The sequence below is a fragment of the Marmota monax genome, unplaced genomic scaffold, assembly GCF_021218885.2.
Source record: "Marmota monax isolate L192 unplaced genomic scaffold, Marmota_monax_Labrador192_F-V1.1 WCK01_AAM20220418_F8-fsc00764, whole genome shotgun sequence".
Lineage (NCBI taxonomy): Eukaryota > Metazoa > Chordata > Mammalia > Rodentia > Sciuridae > Marmota > Marmota monax.
The window spans coordinates 19313-35220 of record NW_026694602.1 but is presented as its reverse complement, the minus strand read 5'-3'; the positions used below and the strand labels follow the sequence as shown (position 1 = coordinate 35220).

Below are 15908 nucleotides of genomic sequence, written 5' to 3'. Positions count from 1 at the left end.
AGTTTATTCAGGCCCTGGATATTTCTTCTTCTCCCCCTCTGATGCCCCTCCCAGCCTTAATAAAGCATCCCAAGCCCCAATGCAAAGCTGCCGCGTGGAGCTTTCTCACAGGGTGATGTACAGGGTGGTGAAAAATCATGTGCCAACTCTCCCAGATAAGGAGTTGTTTGTCACAGACCACAGCGGAGCCAGCGTCATCTTGTAATGGCGACCATAATCTGCAGAAACGGCAGAAGCGGCTCACCACAACCCATGATGACAGTGACTAATGCCAACAAGCAGAGATGGATGCACAAGCCTAATAGGAAAGAACTGAGAACAAAATGTGAGGTGAAGAAAGCTACTATCAGCAACCCTTTTGAAAAATGTCACTCCGACAGATAGCAGAGAAATGAGGCAGTGTACTCAGGCGAGGGTTGTAGGTGAAGGGGGAATTGTGTTGAAGGATAGAAAGTCTCCAGAAGTTCAAGTGTGAATGAGCCTGTTGAGGGGGAGAGCTCGCTGATAGAGGACCAGCCCGGTAATTTCAGGAGCTAAGTCCTTGAGAAGATGAAAGGAGATGGATGTTAGGCAATGACAGGAACAAGGATATTTCACTTGCTTAAATAGCAGAAAAGACAGAGTGAAATGAAAAGACAGAGTAGATTCCCCCTGTAAATGAGAGAGCTCCATTTTTACTGCTCCAGTTTCTCCATGGAACACGAGGCAAGGTCATCGATTGAAGGGTACGGGGAGCAGGAGGTGTCAGAGGTTTCAGGAACCAGGAAATAGGGTGTAAGACATTTGGGAATTGGAAGAGCCAACCCTCTAAGGACAAAGAGCAGAATTATCAAAAGGTTGAGGGGTCTTTGGAGATTTGTGGTCCTCAATTCTGAGAGACACTGGGCAGACATAGTGCTTACCTGCTCCAAGGCAGTGTTCTGTTCATTTACTTACTGAATTCTTTCAATAGGGAGAAGATTCTACTCTTTTCCTTATTTTGTTGATGAGTGAACTGGGAGTTTTAAGTAATTTTTCCCAAATCACACAGCTAGCAAGAAGCAGAGCTGAGCTTTTAATCTAGACGTATCCATGTGGCACCAGCAATAAGGACATGTCTTGAGCACTGTGCATCATTTTTCCTAGTTAGAAGCACTTGCTTGGGCCTTGAGTGGCAATGACAATCACTTATTGACTACTTAAGTATGTCTAGTTAAGTCTTATTAAACCCTTTCCAGTTATTAATTAATTAAATTATCACAAACCTTCATTAAGTTCTGTCGTTGATCTCATTTTACAGTGGAGGAAATTATCTCATTTTACAATCCAGGAAATTAAGGTCTACAGAGGGAAAATAATTGGCCCAAAGTTGCATTGCTACTCAATGCAGACTGGTAGACCTTCAATGCCAATAGCTTTGCTGGACAAGCCTGTGGAATGTGGTGGAGGTGGGGGATAGTTACACGGATGGGCCATGATAGACCATGTGTCTCAACTGGATGAGGAGGGAAGGCTGGCTCAGGATAAAAGAGTCCATAGAATAAATCACCTTCCCCTGGGGACTTAAAGTCTGAAAAAATGACCACCTGTCAAATTCTTCCCTGTGTAATTTTTGATCCTGCTCTAAGAGGGTCTCTCTTCAGTGTTTTGCAAGAGGTGGGGTTCTTTGAGCAGAAGCCAGCAGAGCAGCCACCCCACTTGGAGTTCCTTCACCCCCTCAAAGTTGAATCCATTGAATCCCTAAAATCTCATGTGACCCACATTTCCAAATAACTAGATCCAGTAGCTGATAAATGCCACCAGATGCCCCACACAAGTGCCATCACTGGAACACTACCCTTCTAAGCAAAGTTCTGTTTCTAAACCAAGGACGTGCTTCGACCCACATGAACAGGAAATGAGGGTCACAGGATCACAGGGGAAACCTGTGCAGGCAGGTATCCGCGGCATGTTTCCGCGGCATGTTTCCTTTTTGATGTGAGATGAGCTAGGTTCAAGAACATTCTGCTTCTGCCTCCTCAAGTGCATGTCCACTAAAACTGGAACAAGTACCCTAAACCTCTGGGGGAGAGTGATACCACCATTGGGAGCCTAGGTACTCTCAGGGAAATAGTGGGTAGAGGTGACATTCCTGGAACTTTTGAATAACATTGAATCTAAGACTCCTTCTTATCTTCCTCCCTGTAGTATTTTGAAATATTTAACACATTTGAGGAAGTCTCCATGTCCTCTAGTCATATTAGTAATAATAACCATTGATTGAATAAATACTCTGTGCTTTATATGCATCAATGCATTTAATTTACTCTTCACCATATATTTATGAGGGAGGCACTATTCCCATTTCACAGATAAGCAAAACTGATACTTAGAAAGTATGAATGGTTTGTCCAGAGCTACCTAGCTGGTGTGATTTGTTGGCCATTGGATGTTAGGATTCCCTATGAATGAACGAGACGTGTCTGGAGTCATTTGGCATCTCGGGCTTAGCTTTCCTGGAACAGGAAGTCCCAGCATAGACAGCCAAGGGATTGAGAGTCTATCCTAAACCATGGGTTAGTCATTCTGTGACTTTGATGATTATTTAACTTCTCTGAGTCTGTTTACTCATCTGAAAAAAATCGAGAAAACATTCATATTTTCCTCTGGATAATAAAAGGCACTAATTGCCAATGTCTCAATCCCAAGGCACATGAGCACGTTATATAAGGTGGTGGCAGTTTCTCAAGATCATTTCATTAAACTCCGTTAATTTGGATGCACTCATAGGAAGCTCAGTGGTTTTTTTCTTGCAGAGTGTAAGAAGTCAAGAAACCGAGAAGAAAGCAGGTCTCATTCTCCCCACGGGCTAGCACGCTGTACCTCTGCAGGTGATAACAAGAGGGACTTGACCACTCCATGTTTTAATGGAGCCCTGAGGTCAAACCTAATCTTGTAAGATGCTGGGAGCAAAGGAAAAGTCACCCCTCCCTGCAGAGAGCACCTGCATCTTCTGCCTCTTCTGCTGGGGTCTTTCTTCAGGACCCTTCCTGGCCAGGGTCCTGCTCATGACAATGAGCCAGCACTGAGATACTGATTGCAGAGATGGGAATTTGGTCAAACTGGTCATCTTTCCAAGGGATTGCAGCCAACGTTATCTGAAGAGAAAATAAATGGCACACTGGGGTCTCCTGGCATAGAAATCAGCCCTGGCACCATTTCCTCCAACGCGGAGCAGGCTGTGTGGGCTCTGTGGTGCATTGGGAAGAGTTCTGGTCTGGGAGGTCAGAGTCCAGCCGTCCATGACCTTGAACTGCTTAAGGTCCCTCCCCAGCCCTAGTTTCCTCATTGATACATACAGAGACTAGAAAAGGTAACATCAAATCCTCCTTTAGTTGCTACATCCTGATTCTGTCTTGGCAAGGCAAGATAGAGGGTTTAGATCTCCTAAAAATCTCTAAGGATTAATACTAATACTACCAACAAGCAGTCTCCCCCCCCTCATTCCCTTGGAAAATAATTAGGATACAAACTTTTATTTTTAGACTATGTAATGCTTTATTTAAAAAAAAAAAAAAAAAAAAAAAAAAAGGTCTTCTTCCCAATCCTGCCCTGCTGGAACTCCTCAGTTGTAGTGGATGAGGTTGATTTAGAATTTGTCCTTGTCTACCCTGCTTCTTTGCCCTTGGTCACAGTGTGAGATCTCTGTAGAGCATCTATATATTTATTTATTTTAAATGTTTTTAGTTGTAGATAAACACAATACTTTTTTCCATTTATTTATTTTTATGTGGTGCTGAGGATCAAACCCAGTGCTTCACACATATAGTCAAGCACTCTACCACTGAACCCCAGCCCCATAGCATATGTTTATGTTTTTGTTTGTTTATTTGGGGTTTTGGTTTCAAATACAAAGGATCAGGTTTTTAAAAATGTCATCAACAAAACTCATGGGGGGATGCATTTATTTGTAGTGAAAGGAATTTTTTTTATGAATAATTTTCTGGTGGGTTAGGTCCCTTCATTGAGTGGTTATCCAATAGTATTCTAGGTTATTACTGGCTTCCATCCATCCTGCCTGGGCTCCCCATTCTCTTACATTTGATAAGATCTTCTGCTTTCCAAAGGATGAATGAATGGTAAGACAGAGTGCTGTCTTGAAAGTCAGTAAGTCCAAGTCCAAAAGATCTCCCTCTGTGACCTTGAGAATGCTACTGTTCTCCTTTCTGGGCTTATTTACTCATTTGTTCAGTCAGAAGGTTGGGCAAGGCAGTTCCCAAACCTCATGGGAATCTGGGATTATTTTTCCAGAGCTCTCACAACTGTGTCCACCTAACTTCACCAGGTGGACTGGTCCCTAATAATGGTCCTCAGCTTATGGGGGGCCTAGGCAGAGGAAAGACCTCAGAGGGGAGATCTTTGGAATTGCCCAATTCTATAAGCATTGAAAGACATTGCTCACTACACTTGTGGGAGCAAACATTAGAATTCTCACATTTCCGGGAGTTACTTGAGAGATTCTTAAACTGGAAAATAGTCCTTGTTAGAGCAAAGCATAGATAGACCAGCTCTGCCCCACTTAGCTTGGTAAGGCAGGCTTGGAAACTGCCTTAGCGAAGAAAAGTGTCTGCATAGAGGAGCACAGGTATCCTGGCTCACAGCCCCCTCCCCATTGGAGAGCCAGGGCTGTAGTTTCTTGGGAACTGAAAGGAGCCCCAGGGTTTCTCCAAGGGAAAGGGCCCTCAGGCCAGATGGTAAACCTGGGACTCTCTGAAGCTCCCTCATCTTTGACATTCTGGCCTGAGGTCTGCTTGGGGAACACACAGAGTGAGAAGACCCCTGGGAGTTCCCGACCTAGGAGAGAGGAAAGACTGTGGTCTTAATGCAAGAGAAGCTCCCATTTTTTGAGGGCTTATTGGTGCAGAGCATTAGAGGAAGCACTTTATACATCTCCCATTTAATTCCCACCACCCTCCCGTGTGGCAGGTATTGATAAGTGACTTGTCATTTACACAAGGAAAGGTGGGCACCTCTCCCTTCCTGACCCTTATACTTCTTTTTATAAAATGACTTTTAGTGGAATTTTCCTCATAGAAAGAAGCCAAAGAGGGAAACAGAAATATGGCCCATGACCCCACTTCATAATCTCAGATAAACTTCACAAACACTACAAAAATAAACCTAATGCACATACTAGTTTACGAAAATTAAATAGTAAACAGTAATAAAAGTCAAAGGGAGACATCTCTCTCCTTTCATCCTAGTCTCTCTTCCCAAATGAAAGAAATTTTTAATAGTTTGTGTGCATGATTAGTTCCAGAAAAAAAAAATTTCATTATATAAACCGTCTTCCTTGCAGAGTACCTATAGATACTCTCTTTGTAGGAATTTTAAAAAATTATTACTTATAAAAAGGAACCAGACTGAAGCATTGCTGTTCTTCATTGTTGTGTTGTTGTTTTTTACTATCTATATTTTGAAAATCTTCCCCAAACAGCACGTATAGCTCTGCGTCATGCTTTTTTATAGCTGCATCGTCTTCCACCATTACAGTTTAGTCAGTTCCCCATTGATTAAAAACTGTTTGCAGTCCATCCTGGACTATTTATCCTGGTTCATAAATATTGGAAAAATCTGAGTGCATCTTTGTAGGGAAAATTTCATGGCAGAGGGAAAATAAGTCAACTAGGCATTACCCATTTATGCTTTCACGAGGGGTAATGAGAGTGTCCATTCCCTTGGCATTGAGGATGGTAGAATTCTTAGGTCTTGTCAATGGTTGTTGTTGTTTATTTTTTTTTAAAAGATCTCTATTTTGATTTGCATTGCTTTAATTAGGAGTCAAGGTTGATAGACGTGTGTGTGTGTGTGTGTGTGTGTGTGTATGCCTGAATTTTTTTTTCCTTTCTTTTTTGGGATAGGAATGAGAGTAACTGCATATTCCTTTTTTTTTTTTTTTAATGTACTGTTTCTAGTTGGTGTGCATCTTTCTAGATTGATAATGCTTGAGCTTTTTGTAAGCAAAGGAGAAAGCCCTTTATCTCATGTGTTCAAAATCTGTCCCTAGGGTTTGTCTGTTGTCTGCAGTATGTCCTTCCATAGGGAGGCTTTGGCCGGGCATGGGGCTGCAGGGCGGGCCTGAGCATCCTTGCAGATCACCCTGCTTCCCAGAGGCCAGTTCCAGGTGCGTTCCAAGGTCGCACTGTGCATTTCAAGCGGGCTCTGAAGATGGAGAGCAGTTCTTCCCATCCCTGAAGCTGCTTTTGGTTTTATTTCATCTCCATAGTGTGTTTTTATTGCTCTGTTTGCACACCAGATTTCCCAGAGCTGCTCCAGCCTCATTTAACTTTGTGTCTGTCCATAAAGACAATTCATTAAATGCTTAAAAGCATGTCATCTAATTTACCTATCTTTTCTCAATGAATTTTTAGATTTCTGTGCTCCTTGAAGATCACAAATAAATGCCGTCATGGCTTTAGAAATTCTGTAGTTTTGCCTCTTGATTGACAGATTTCATCATCACCTAGTTTTATTATCCCCCACCCCCACCCCACAGTGGGGACTCAAGAATACTTTAGTCTCCAAGTTCTTAAAACTGAAGATTCTTTGTTACCTTTATTCTTGAAGGGTGATTTGAGAATGAGTGAAAGCCTCAAGTAACACTTACTTAACCAAAAACAGTTGACCATTCTGTCCATCCATTCATCCATCCATCATCTATCAATTCAGTATCTATCACCTATCATCTCATTTTATGTTATAAACAAAAATAAAATAAACATTATTTAATAGTTGAAGCTGTCTCCAGCTATCCAGCATAAAAAATAGAATCCAGTAACTCCTATGTGTTCTTTCTGTCTTATATTCTACCTCTGACCCATGGAAGTTATCTGTTATCTTGAAATATATAGTTATTGGGTTTGCTGAACATCTTTCATTTGTATATTACTACCTATGTACACGTCCTTAAACAATATAGAGTTATACTGCATATTTGAAAACTCGCCCTATCTCATACCACTTTATTTTTTTCTGCAGTTTGCTTTTATGTGCTCAACTTTATAGCTGAGAATTGTCTCTGCTAATATTTAGAGCTGTGGTTCATTTCATTTCATTGCATTGCATTTCTCCAGTTGTACAGGATTGCATTATACAAGTATACTGCTGTTTATCACTTTTCTCTTGGAGTAGAGATTCCCCCTCCAGTTTGTCTCTATTAAAACCAGTGTCACACATGAACTTGCTGGTGCAAAGCTCTTTATGCACACGTGTGAGGATTGTCTAGGGCACGTACCTAGAGAAAGAATGGACAGTTCTAAGATACGTCCACGTTCAACTTCCTTACCCATTGCTCAAGTTCTTTGCAAAACAGTTGTACCAATTTACATCCCCACCAGAAGGTACGTGAAGGAGACTTCCTGCTTATCCATGTCAGTAGTCTCAGGCATTTTAATTTTTGCCACTCTACTGGGTGTGAAATGACATCTCATTATGGTTTTAATTTGAATTTTCCTGATTATTTGTGAAATTGAACCCTACTCTATGTATATTGGCCCATTGGGTTTTCTTTTCTGTGAGTTGCATATTTGTTTCTTTTGCTTATTTTCTCCTATTTGGATTGTTTTCTTGTTTATTAATTGGGAGTTATTTATGTGTTCTGCATGTTGATATAAATGTATTTTCTAGTCTTTGACTTACAAGTTTCACAATTTTTCGATGTATCATGGTTTAAAATTTCTCCAATGTTCCTTCTCTAGGTTGTACCTTTTGAATCTTATATACTGCTCTGAGATCATTAATATATTTTCCTATGTTCCTTTCTACCATTTTTTTAGGGTTTGCTTTTATTATGTATTTAGGTCTTTGGTTTTCCTTGAATTGACTTCTGTGTACATATTTTTGGGTATATTTCTTTGTGTATATGTAGGTATATTGTTCTACCTCTGTTTAGTGAAAAGCCTGGACATTTTTTTAGTAGTTTTTTTATTGTTCTTTCTTTTCATTATTTCCAATGAATTTTGAGTAAGAAAAATGGAATAAAGACATCTTAATTCAAAATATTAGTGAACCCTTAAATAGCACTGACAGTGATAATCTAGAAACAATATATAGTATGAATTATACACATGCATTTTTTTTGTGTGTGTACACTTGTCATTTGAGTTCTAGATAAGATTGTTCCTCAACCAGTACATCATCTTACTTGCAAGGAAATAAGTCTCAAAACATTAAAGAAGGTTGCTTCATGTTTTATAGGTTTCATATCATAAGCAATTGGCTTAAGTTTTTTTTCTTCTTATTTATTTTATGAAGGCATTTTATCAGGACATGTGTAGGTATGGAGTCCTTCGAATATATAGTCTGATATTTGATTCATTTTTTTTTTCTTTTTGGATCTAGAACTTAAACCATCCCGCTGCTCAGAAAACACACACACACTATTAACTTTTAGTTATTGCTTCTGAACCATCCCTCCCGCCTCTCCTCTGGGAGTCTTACATTAAGTGGCTCCTGGATCCTTTAGTCCGCGGGAACTTGCCTTCCCTCTCAATGTCCTTTCCCAGCACGGAGAACACAGTGTGCTTCTCTCATTAGATGCTACATCACCAGTTTCCTTCTGCATCCATTCTGTTGTCTGGATCTGCAAATCCAGGCAAACAGTCCTGATTGGTTTGTTTCCCTCTCATGGTTGTTGATCTAATTTCACAGATGCACAACCCTGTTGAATCTCACAGAGAGCATCATTTAGATCGTATCTCATTTTCCCCCCTCCCATGGCTTGCATTAAATCTCCTGTACAGAGAAATTTTTCCCTCTGGTCGCTTCCTTATCAGAGCCAGCAGCACTGCACCACTCCAGGAGCTCAGCCTTGGACTTCTCTTGGCTTTAATCTGCCTCCTGCCTGAGGTCAGTTGTCTCTTGTCCTTCTGACTTCTGGCTTCTGCTTGAGACTTAGGAAGGGTATGGAATTCTGATGGGAGGTCAAGGAAGTTTGGGCAGTAAGTGAGCTAGAATAAAACCTATCTGGCTTTGGGAAGGGCTATCAATGTGAAGGTCAGGGTGCAGTGGCAGAACTGGAGATAGAAACATCATTAGATGCTGCTTTGCACAGTTGGGTTCAGCAGGTGGTAGCAGTCATGCTCTGAAGCCCGAAACCACCCTTGTTTCTGGCATGGAGTCTGTATTTGTCTCTACTGTGATACAGGAAGTGCTCACACCACTTTACCGGGATGCTTCACAATGCTCTTTCTTCCTTTTGCTTAGAGCTCTGTTGGATATATGGTTGTTTCTGTGTAATTGCAATTTGATCAAAGTCTGTACTCCTTTGTCCTCTGGCCCTGAGAGTTGGCAGTTGGGCCGAGACCCAGGATTGTTGCTACAGGACAGAGAAGGGAGTAGCTCTTTGTGGTACAGCTAATGAATTCTGTGACACCCATTCATGCCATTTATACCAACCCATCAACTCCACGCATCACCAAGAAACAAAGATGACATTGACTCCTCTCTCTTTTGATTATCCACCTGCATGGAGCTTCACTTTTTACTAAATCCCCTTTATTTCATAATTCCCTGGTTCATGGGAGGTACAGAGCATGTAAATAAATCATTGTTGACCTTGTCCATGGGTCCCGCCGAAAAAACGTACCTGTCACTAGCCCTAATATAGTGGTTCATGAAACACGGTCCTGGTACCAAATGGGCATCATCTGCATCACTTGAGAACTTGTTAGAAATGCTCCAACCCAGTAGACTGGGAATTCTGGGGCTTGAGCAGAGCAATCTAGGTCTCATCCAAGGGGGTCTAGTGCATGCTCCAGTTTGAGTGCCAGTGCTCAAATTGTCAAGCTGTCACTCTACATTTTCCACCTCAACCTCAAGGGCAGCTTTCTCAAAAAGTGTCCCAAGAGATGCAGTTGGCAAAGAAAAGAAGGGCTCCAGAGAGAGTTCAGTGCTCATGGCCTTTGAAAAATTCTTAGACTTGGTTTTCAGGTAGCTTTTCATTTTGTTTAACTGGATATTTTTAAACCAATTTAACCATACATTTCTCTATTCCTGCCCCAGTGTCCTGGGTCCTGCCTCTATACCTCAGTATCTATTTCTCTTTCTTTTCTTTTGTCCCTCCCTCCCTACCTACTTCTTTCCTTCCTTCCTTCCTTCCTTCCTTCCTTCCTTCCTCCTTCCTTCCCCCTCCCCCCTCTCTCTCTCTCTCTCCTCAAAACTTCCAGACTCAAAGCTCAAAACCTCTGAGTTTTCACTTCTATGGACTTGGGTGCTACCAAATGGAATTCTTCTGAACTCACATCTCCACTACATGTCCTAACTACAGTCTTAGAGAAGAAACACTGGTCAGGCCGTAGGGGTGAGGTTGTAGAAAGACTGTGGACTTGGAAGGTAGTTAAGTCTTGGAAGAGATCCAGGATCTACCACTGACTGGCTCCCATTTTTCCCAGGGTTCTGGTGACACATAAACAAAGCTGGGTGTGCACAATAGAATGAACATGGTATTGGGAGTCAGAGAACTTGGGTATGAGTGCTTGCTCAATCATCTACCAAGTTCAGCTCTTTGGTCTCAATTTCCCCATCCATTAAATGGGAAATAATAATAAACCACCTACCAGGCGGTATTGATGGAAATATTCATAGTGTATGGAAAAGATCTTTGTAATCCTCGAAATACTATAAAACATTTGCTAAATTATTATATATTTTAGAAGCTGTACTATCAAGAGCTCCATCCTTCTGCCTGGCCAACAAGTAGATGATCCGGAAAATTCAGTTCCTTTTCAAATAAACAGAGCCCCAAAGCATTAGAGCGATGCTTAGTCCTGAGGGACCTTGTTCCAGTTGACAGACAAGAATGATTTGTAAATAGCACAGTCCCTGTTTTATGTTCCATCTTCCTTGGTATTGATTTGTTTATCAAAAATTTTATTTATAAGAAGCACAAAAATAAACCAGCCCCAATTCTGCAGGATGTATCACAGGTTGTGAATTAATGAGGTCCAAATTTATGAGAGTTTTGGGCTGGGGATATAGCTCAGTGGTAGAGTACTTGCCCAGCATGTGTAAGGCCCTGGGTTCCATCCACAGCATTGCAAAAAACAAAACCCCAAACAAATAAAAACATAATTTATGAAAGTCCAGAGTTGTTCCTTCTGTTTCTTGCTGTTATTGGTGAGGTGGGGAGAGAGTGTTACACAAGCAGGGTCCCTGTACTCCCTGAGGTTGGGAGCACATCTTCCACACATCCCTTGACCTCTAGGGCAGATGCATTTCTCTGGGTACAGGAGTCATGCCTAGAGCTGTCACATGACATGGTTTGGGGTAGAAGTCTTTATCTCAGTTCTGACAACTCTATGAAACTATATGCTGTGACCACAGAGATTTACAGTAAGAATGTTCTTTGTGAAAAGCTGCATGTCCTGAGGAATGAGGTAATTTATTTCAAAGTCCAGGGAACCAGTGGTAAAATGCTCATGATACTCATGCTGCAGGACAAGCGATGTCAGCGTGTGATTCCTGGACCAGCAACACTGGCATTAGCAGGGACCTTGATAGACATGCAAACTCATCAGCTCTAATCCACATCTTCCGAATCAGGCCCCCATGATCTGTTTTAAGCTTTCCTGTTTATTCTGATGTGAGCTTAGGTTTGAGATCTGGAATAAGAAGGGAGGAGTTGGGCCAGACTCTACCCTCCAGAGGAAGAGCTTCAGAGTTGTGCACATCAATAGTGGATGGTGTAGCTATAGTGGTCCCAGTTAACCCACCCAAATAAACTCAATTTAGGTTGTTTCTCCACTTACACTAGGGCAGTGGTTCTCATTGCCTACAGTGAGGAGTTGGAAACCCATGAGTCAAAAATACCCCTGTCTAAGCCTTCACTCCCCACCATTGAATTAGACTCCCTGGGAGTTGGTCTGGGTATCTATATTTTTGAGAGCTTCCAAATAATTCCAATATGCACCCTTGGTTGAGATCTACTGATCTAGAAAAGATCCTGGCTAAGAAAAATTGATTTGTTTTGTGTTTGCACTTATCAAGAATTTTTCTGTTGGACATTTACTTTGCCTATTTAGATTATAAAAATTTCATATTCATTCTAGGAAAAACTTGGAAAATATAGGCAAGTTGAAAGGAGAAATAAATTAACACTCATGTTCTAACTATCCAAAGGCAGCTGACAATATCTTTGTGAGTTTTCTTTCAATCTTTTCAATTTTTTTTGTGTGTGTGTGCAACTGGCTTGAATTTTCACAGCACTGTTATCACATTTAAAATCCCATTTTCTATCCACTTTTAAACTTTATATCTTAAGTGGTTCCACACATTATTATAATTAGAATTTTTCATACATGATTTTGGTAATGTGAAAAGAAAAAAGACTTTTTCTCCATTTTTGCATGTACCTACTTCAGGATGGCAGTTAGAGAGTTCTTTCTTTCTTTACAATGCCTATATTTCAAGAATATTATAAAACCCTACTTTGAGTGTCCAGAAATAAAATATTAACTTCCTACTCTGAATTTGTTCTCCCACGGTGATTCCCCTGCCCTTGGCCTTTCTCCTACCCCCATCCTATAGGTAAGACGTCTTCATCTGGCTGATGGAAGATACAGTCTTATTGCAGAAATTAAAGAAAGGAAAACACATAAATATTTTCCCAGTGTTTTATAACCTCCATTCGACTTGCCAGCTTCAGCTGCTGTTAGATTTTTCTTAAGTTACCAGCCTATAATCCCATAGGTTGTATATGATTCATAAACATTCACAAACAGAGCGGTCCCCATCAGGCCCACTCCTGCATGCTTTGAAAGAAAGAAAATAAATGTACAAGGCAAGAAAGAGAAAGAAGGAAGGTGGGACAGGAACAGGATGTCCTTGACCTAGGGTAGTCTAGTGGGCATTTTTTTTTTCACTATAATGGTACAAAAGTAACGCACATTCAGTAGCAACCACACTTTGCGCTTTGAATTTTGATTTATTTTCCTGGGCTAGCAATATGTTGTGATGCTAGGCATTGGGAGTGAGCCACAGCCCCCTGGTCAGCCATGGGATCAGTCACAAGGGGAAAGAGCAGATCCTCAATCTGCTGTGTGGCTGAGCTACGCGTTCAGTCGGGTAGACATAGCAAACGAATTTTCATCATGGGACGTTTCAACTTGCCCTGGGTTTATCAAGAGGCAACCCTATTGTCAGTTGAGGAGCATCTCTAAAGAATGTTCTGGTGTTTTGTACTTGGTTAGAAATGCCAAAATCAATTCATGCGTCTCCTTTTTCCCTTCTCTGCTTTCAATATGATGTTATTCTTTGTTGAACAGTAACAAATATATACACATAAAGGTATCTATGTGTATATATGTATGTGTATGTATATATATATATATATATATATATATATATAAATATATTCTCAGTAATATATATTGTATATATATTCTATTTTTCCTTGAGTCCTTCTGCCTTCTGACTCAGCTGCTGATTTGAACCTAAGTGCACCATCACTCACTGCTGGTTGATGGAGCTGCCATTGTCTTCTGTTTTGATGTGGTGGATGCGTCGGATAATTGTGCCCCATCTTCTTGCAGGGCATTATGGGAAGGATGCTTACCGAAGTGGAGGACCCGATCTCCATAACTTCATCTCATCTGGATTTGTCACGTTAGGAAGAGGACACACGAAGGGTACAGTGGAAACCATTTTTTACTAAAAAATACAGAGGTTGCCTAGGGAACCCCAGTCTGAAAATTGGAAGATGGTATGGAGGCCAGAGGCTTGGTCCAAGACAGGAAGGAGTAAGTGGGGTGGTTCCATGGCAGCTTGTCCTGGGCACGTGCGTGGCTTCTGACAGGAGTGACCAGGAGGTCACAGGTGTGACTTTAGAGGTCAATAGACTTCTGAGAGACGTCCATCCTGTTCTGCCCATGGCGGGGGAACAGGACTGAGATGCTCATGGCTCCCCGTGGGAAGGGACCACAAACAGCGTGGTGGGAAACACTACCAATGGATGTGGCAGCATTTGACAAGTGTATGTTTGCCGCTCGGGGCTGTTATTCCCCTTCTACTCGAAAGTCCCATTCTATATACCCTGATGTCAATGTCCTGTACTGTGGGTTTCTAAGCCAGCGTGCATGTGGAGAGTTTCAGCATCCTAAGTGTGTTTCTGTAAAACTCTATGATGTGGACCCAAAGCTAGAGGTGGCGCAGACCTTCCTGCTGCAAGATGAAAGCTCACCTACAGTTCTGTGAGCTGCTTTAAGACCTAGCTGACAGCTTGCAGAGCATCTGGGCAGGGGGTCTGGAATCCTCCTCCACTCTCTCTTTTGTTTAAACAACCTTCCTACTAGTGTTGTGAGCATTCTGTCACCTCAAGAGTAACTGGATCCCTAACTCCTTGATTACCTTCCCAACACCTGTGTGCTGTTATCCACCAAATGTGAATCCTGTTGTCGGGGGAGTATATCCCTGTCTTCCTCTGAAATATGTGTCTGTTCCCAGTGTGAGTGAACAAGGAACTTTGCAATATTTTCTTACATTCCATGCATCTACTTTTTAAATCCTTCTGTGATGTTTGTTCATCCTATAGAGAAAAACAAATCTGTATCTGTGTATGTACTTTCTGTTGTGTCTATTTGTGTCTAAATAAAGTTTATTAAGGATACAGGTGGCATTTCTGGCTACGAAAAGTTGCAGAATTAAATCGGGACCGACCAAGGGAAACGGGTTGCACGGTTAACCACTGGGAAATACAATCTTAGAGACACTCGGATCAACTTGAACCTGGGGTTGCAAGCCCCCATGTTATTTGCTTCATAATAATTACCCATCACTGTGAAACAGATCACTCTAAAACTTAGCATCTTAAAACAACAATAAATATTTATTACCTCCTATAGTTTCTATGGGTTGGAAATGTGGGTGCTTCTGAATTGAGGGGGGTGTCTCTCCTGAATTTGCAATCACAGTGTCTGGCGGGGTTGCGTCATCTGAAGGCTTGACTAGAGCTAGTGTATGTGATTCCAAGATGGGTCACTCACATGGTGCTGGTCATCGGCAGGGGGCCTCTGCCTCCCTCCCTCCCTGTGACCTTCGTCTCCATGGGTTACTTGAGTGTTTTCCGTGGTATAGTGGCTAGGTGATCCAAGAAAGAGAAAGTCACATGCCACAATGTCTTTCGTGACCAAGCCTATTGTTTACACACCATTATTTCATAATATCTGACAGGTTACACAAGCCAGCTCCCTTCAGGATGGGAGGTAGCTCTACAGGGACAGGGACAAGAACATCAAGAGCTGACAAACACTGGGGCCATTTTGGAGGTGGGCTTTCTCATACCTACAAACCATGGGGTGGAGCTACAAATCTGGATTTTTCAAACAGAACCCAGCAACTCTTACCAAGACCTCTCAACTGCCCGGTTCCCCACCGTTATCCCTACCCCTTGTAGGTGGTTCACCCTGAAACATCAAATGGTCCAAGCAATAGAACTCTTTGTAGTTGATAAATATTTAAGAGGTCTACTGTATGCTAAGGAATAATCAAAAGTAAACAACATAGAATCCATCCTTATGGAGAACTCACATTCCACTGGGAGATACTGACAAAATAAATTCTTGACAGTAAGTGCAAGGAGAAGAATTAAAGCTGGTAAGATTATAGGGAGTGCTGTGGCGGAGAGCTACTCTGGACAGATAAGGGGATCATTGAACGGGGACCTGCAGAGACCAGTCACAGGCAACAGAAAGGCTTGAGGTAGAAAGTTTCTTGTTGTGTGAAGAAATAAAGAAGGGGGTCCACGTGCATGAAGCAAGTGCTGGGGCTGCCCTGAGGTTACCTGGGAGATGGAGACAAGGAGAGAATGTGAGAAGCTGCTGATCTATGAGAACCTTTCCAGATCCCACAGAAGGATCCTGAGCAGATCCCTTTTCCTGTTTAAATGATAATCCATG

The 15908-nt window shown here is 41.7% G+C and overlaps 1 protein-coding gene across 1 annotated transcript in view; it reads left to right on the top strand.

Moving 5' to 3' along the window:
• Window positions 1-15665, top strand: part of LOC124077638 (protein shisa-6-like) — a 128957-nt gene extending 113292 nt beyond the window's left edge. Inside the window, exon 3 of the mRNA XM_046422094.2 lies at window positions 13548-15665. Coding sequence (XP_046278050.1) covers window positions 13548-13669 — 122 coding nt within the window. The 3' untranslated portion in view covers window positions 13670-15665. The remainder of the gene's footprint in view (window positions 1-13547) is intronic.
• The last annotated feature ends 243 nt before the right edge of the window (window positions 15666-15908 follow it).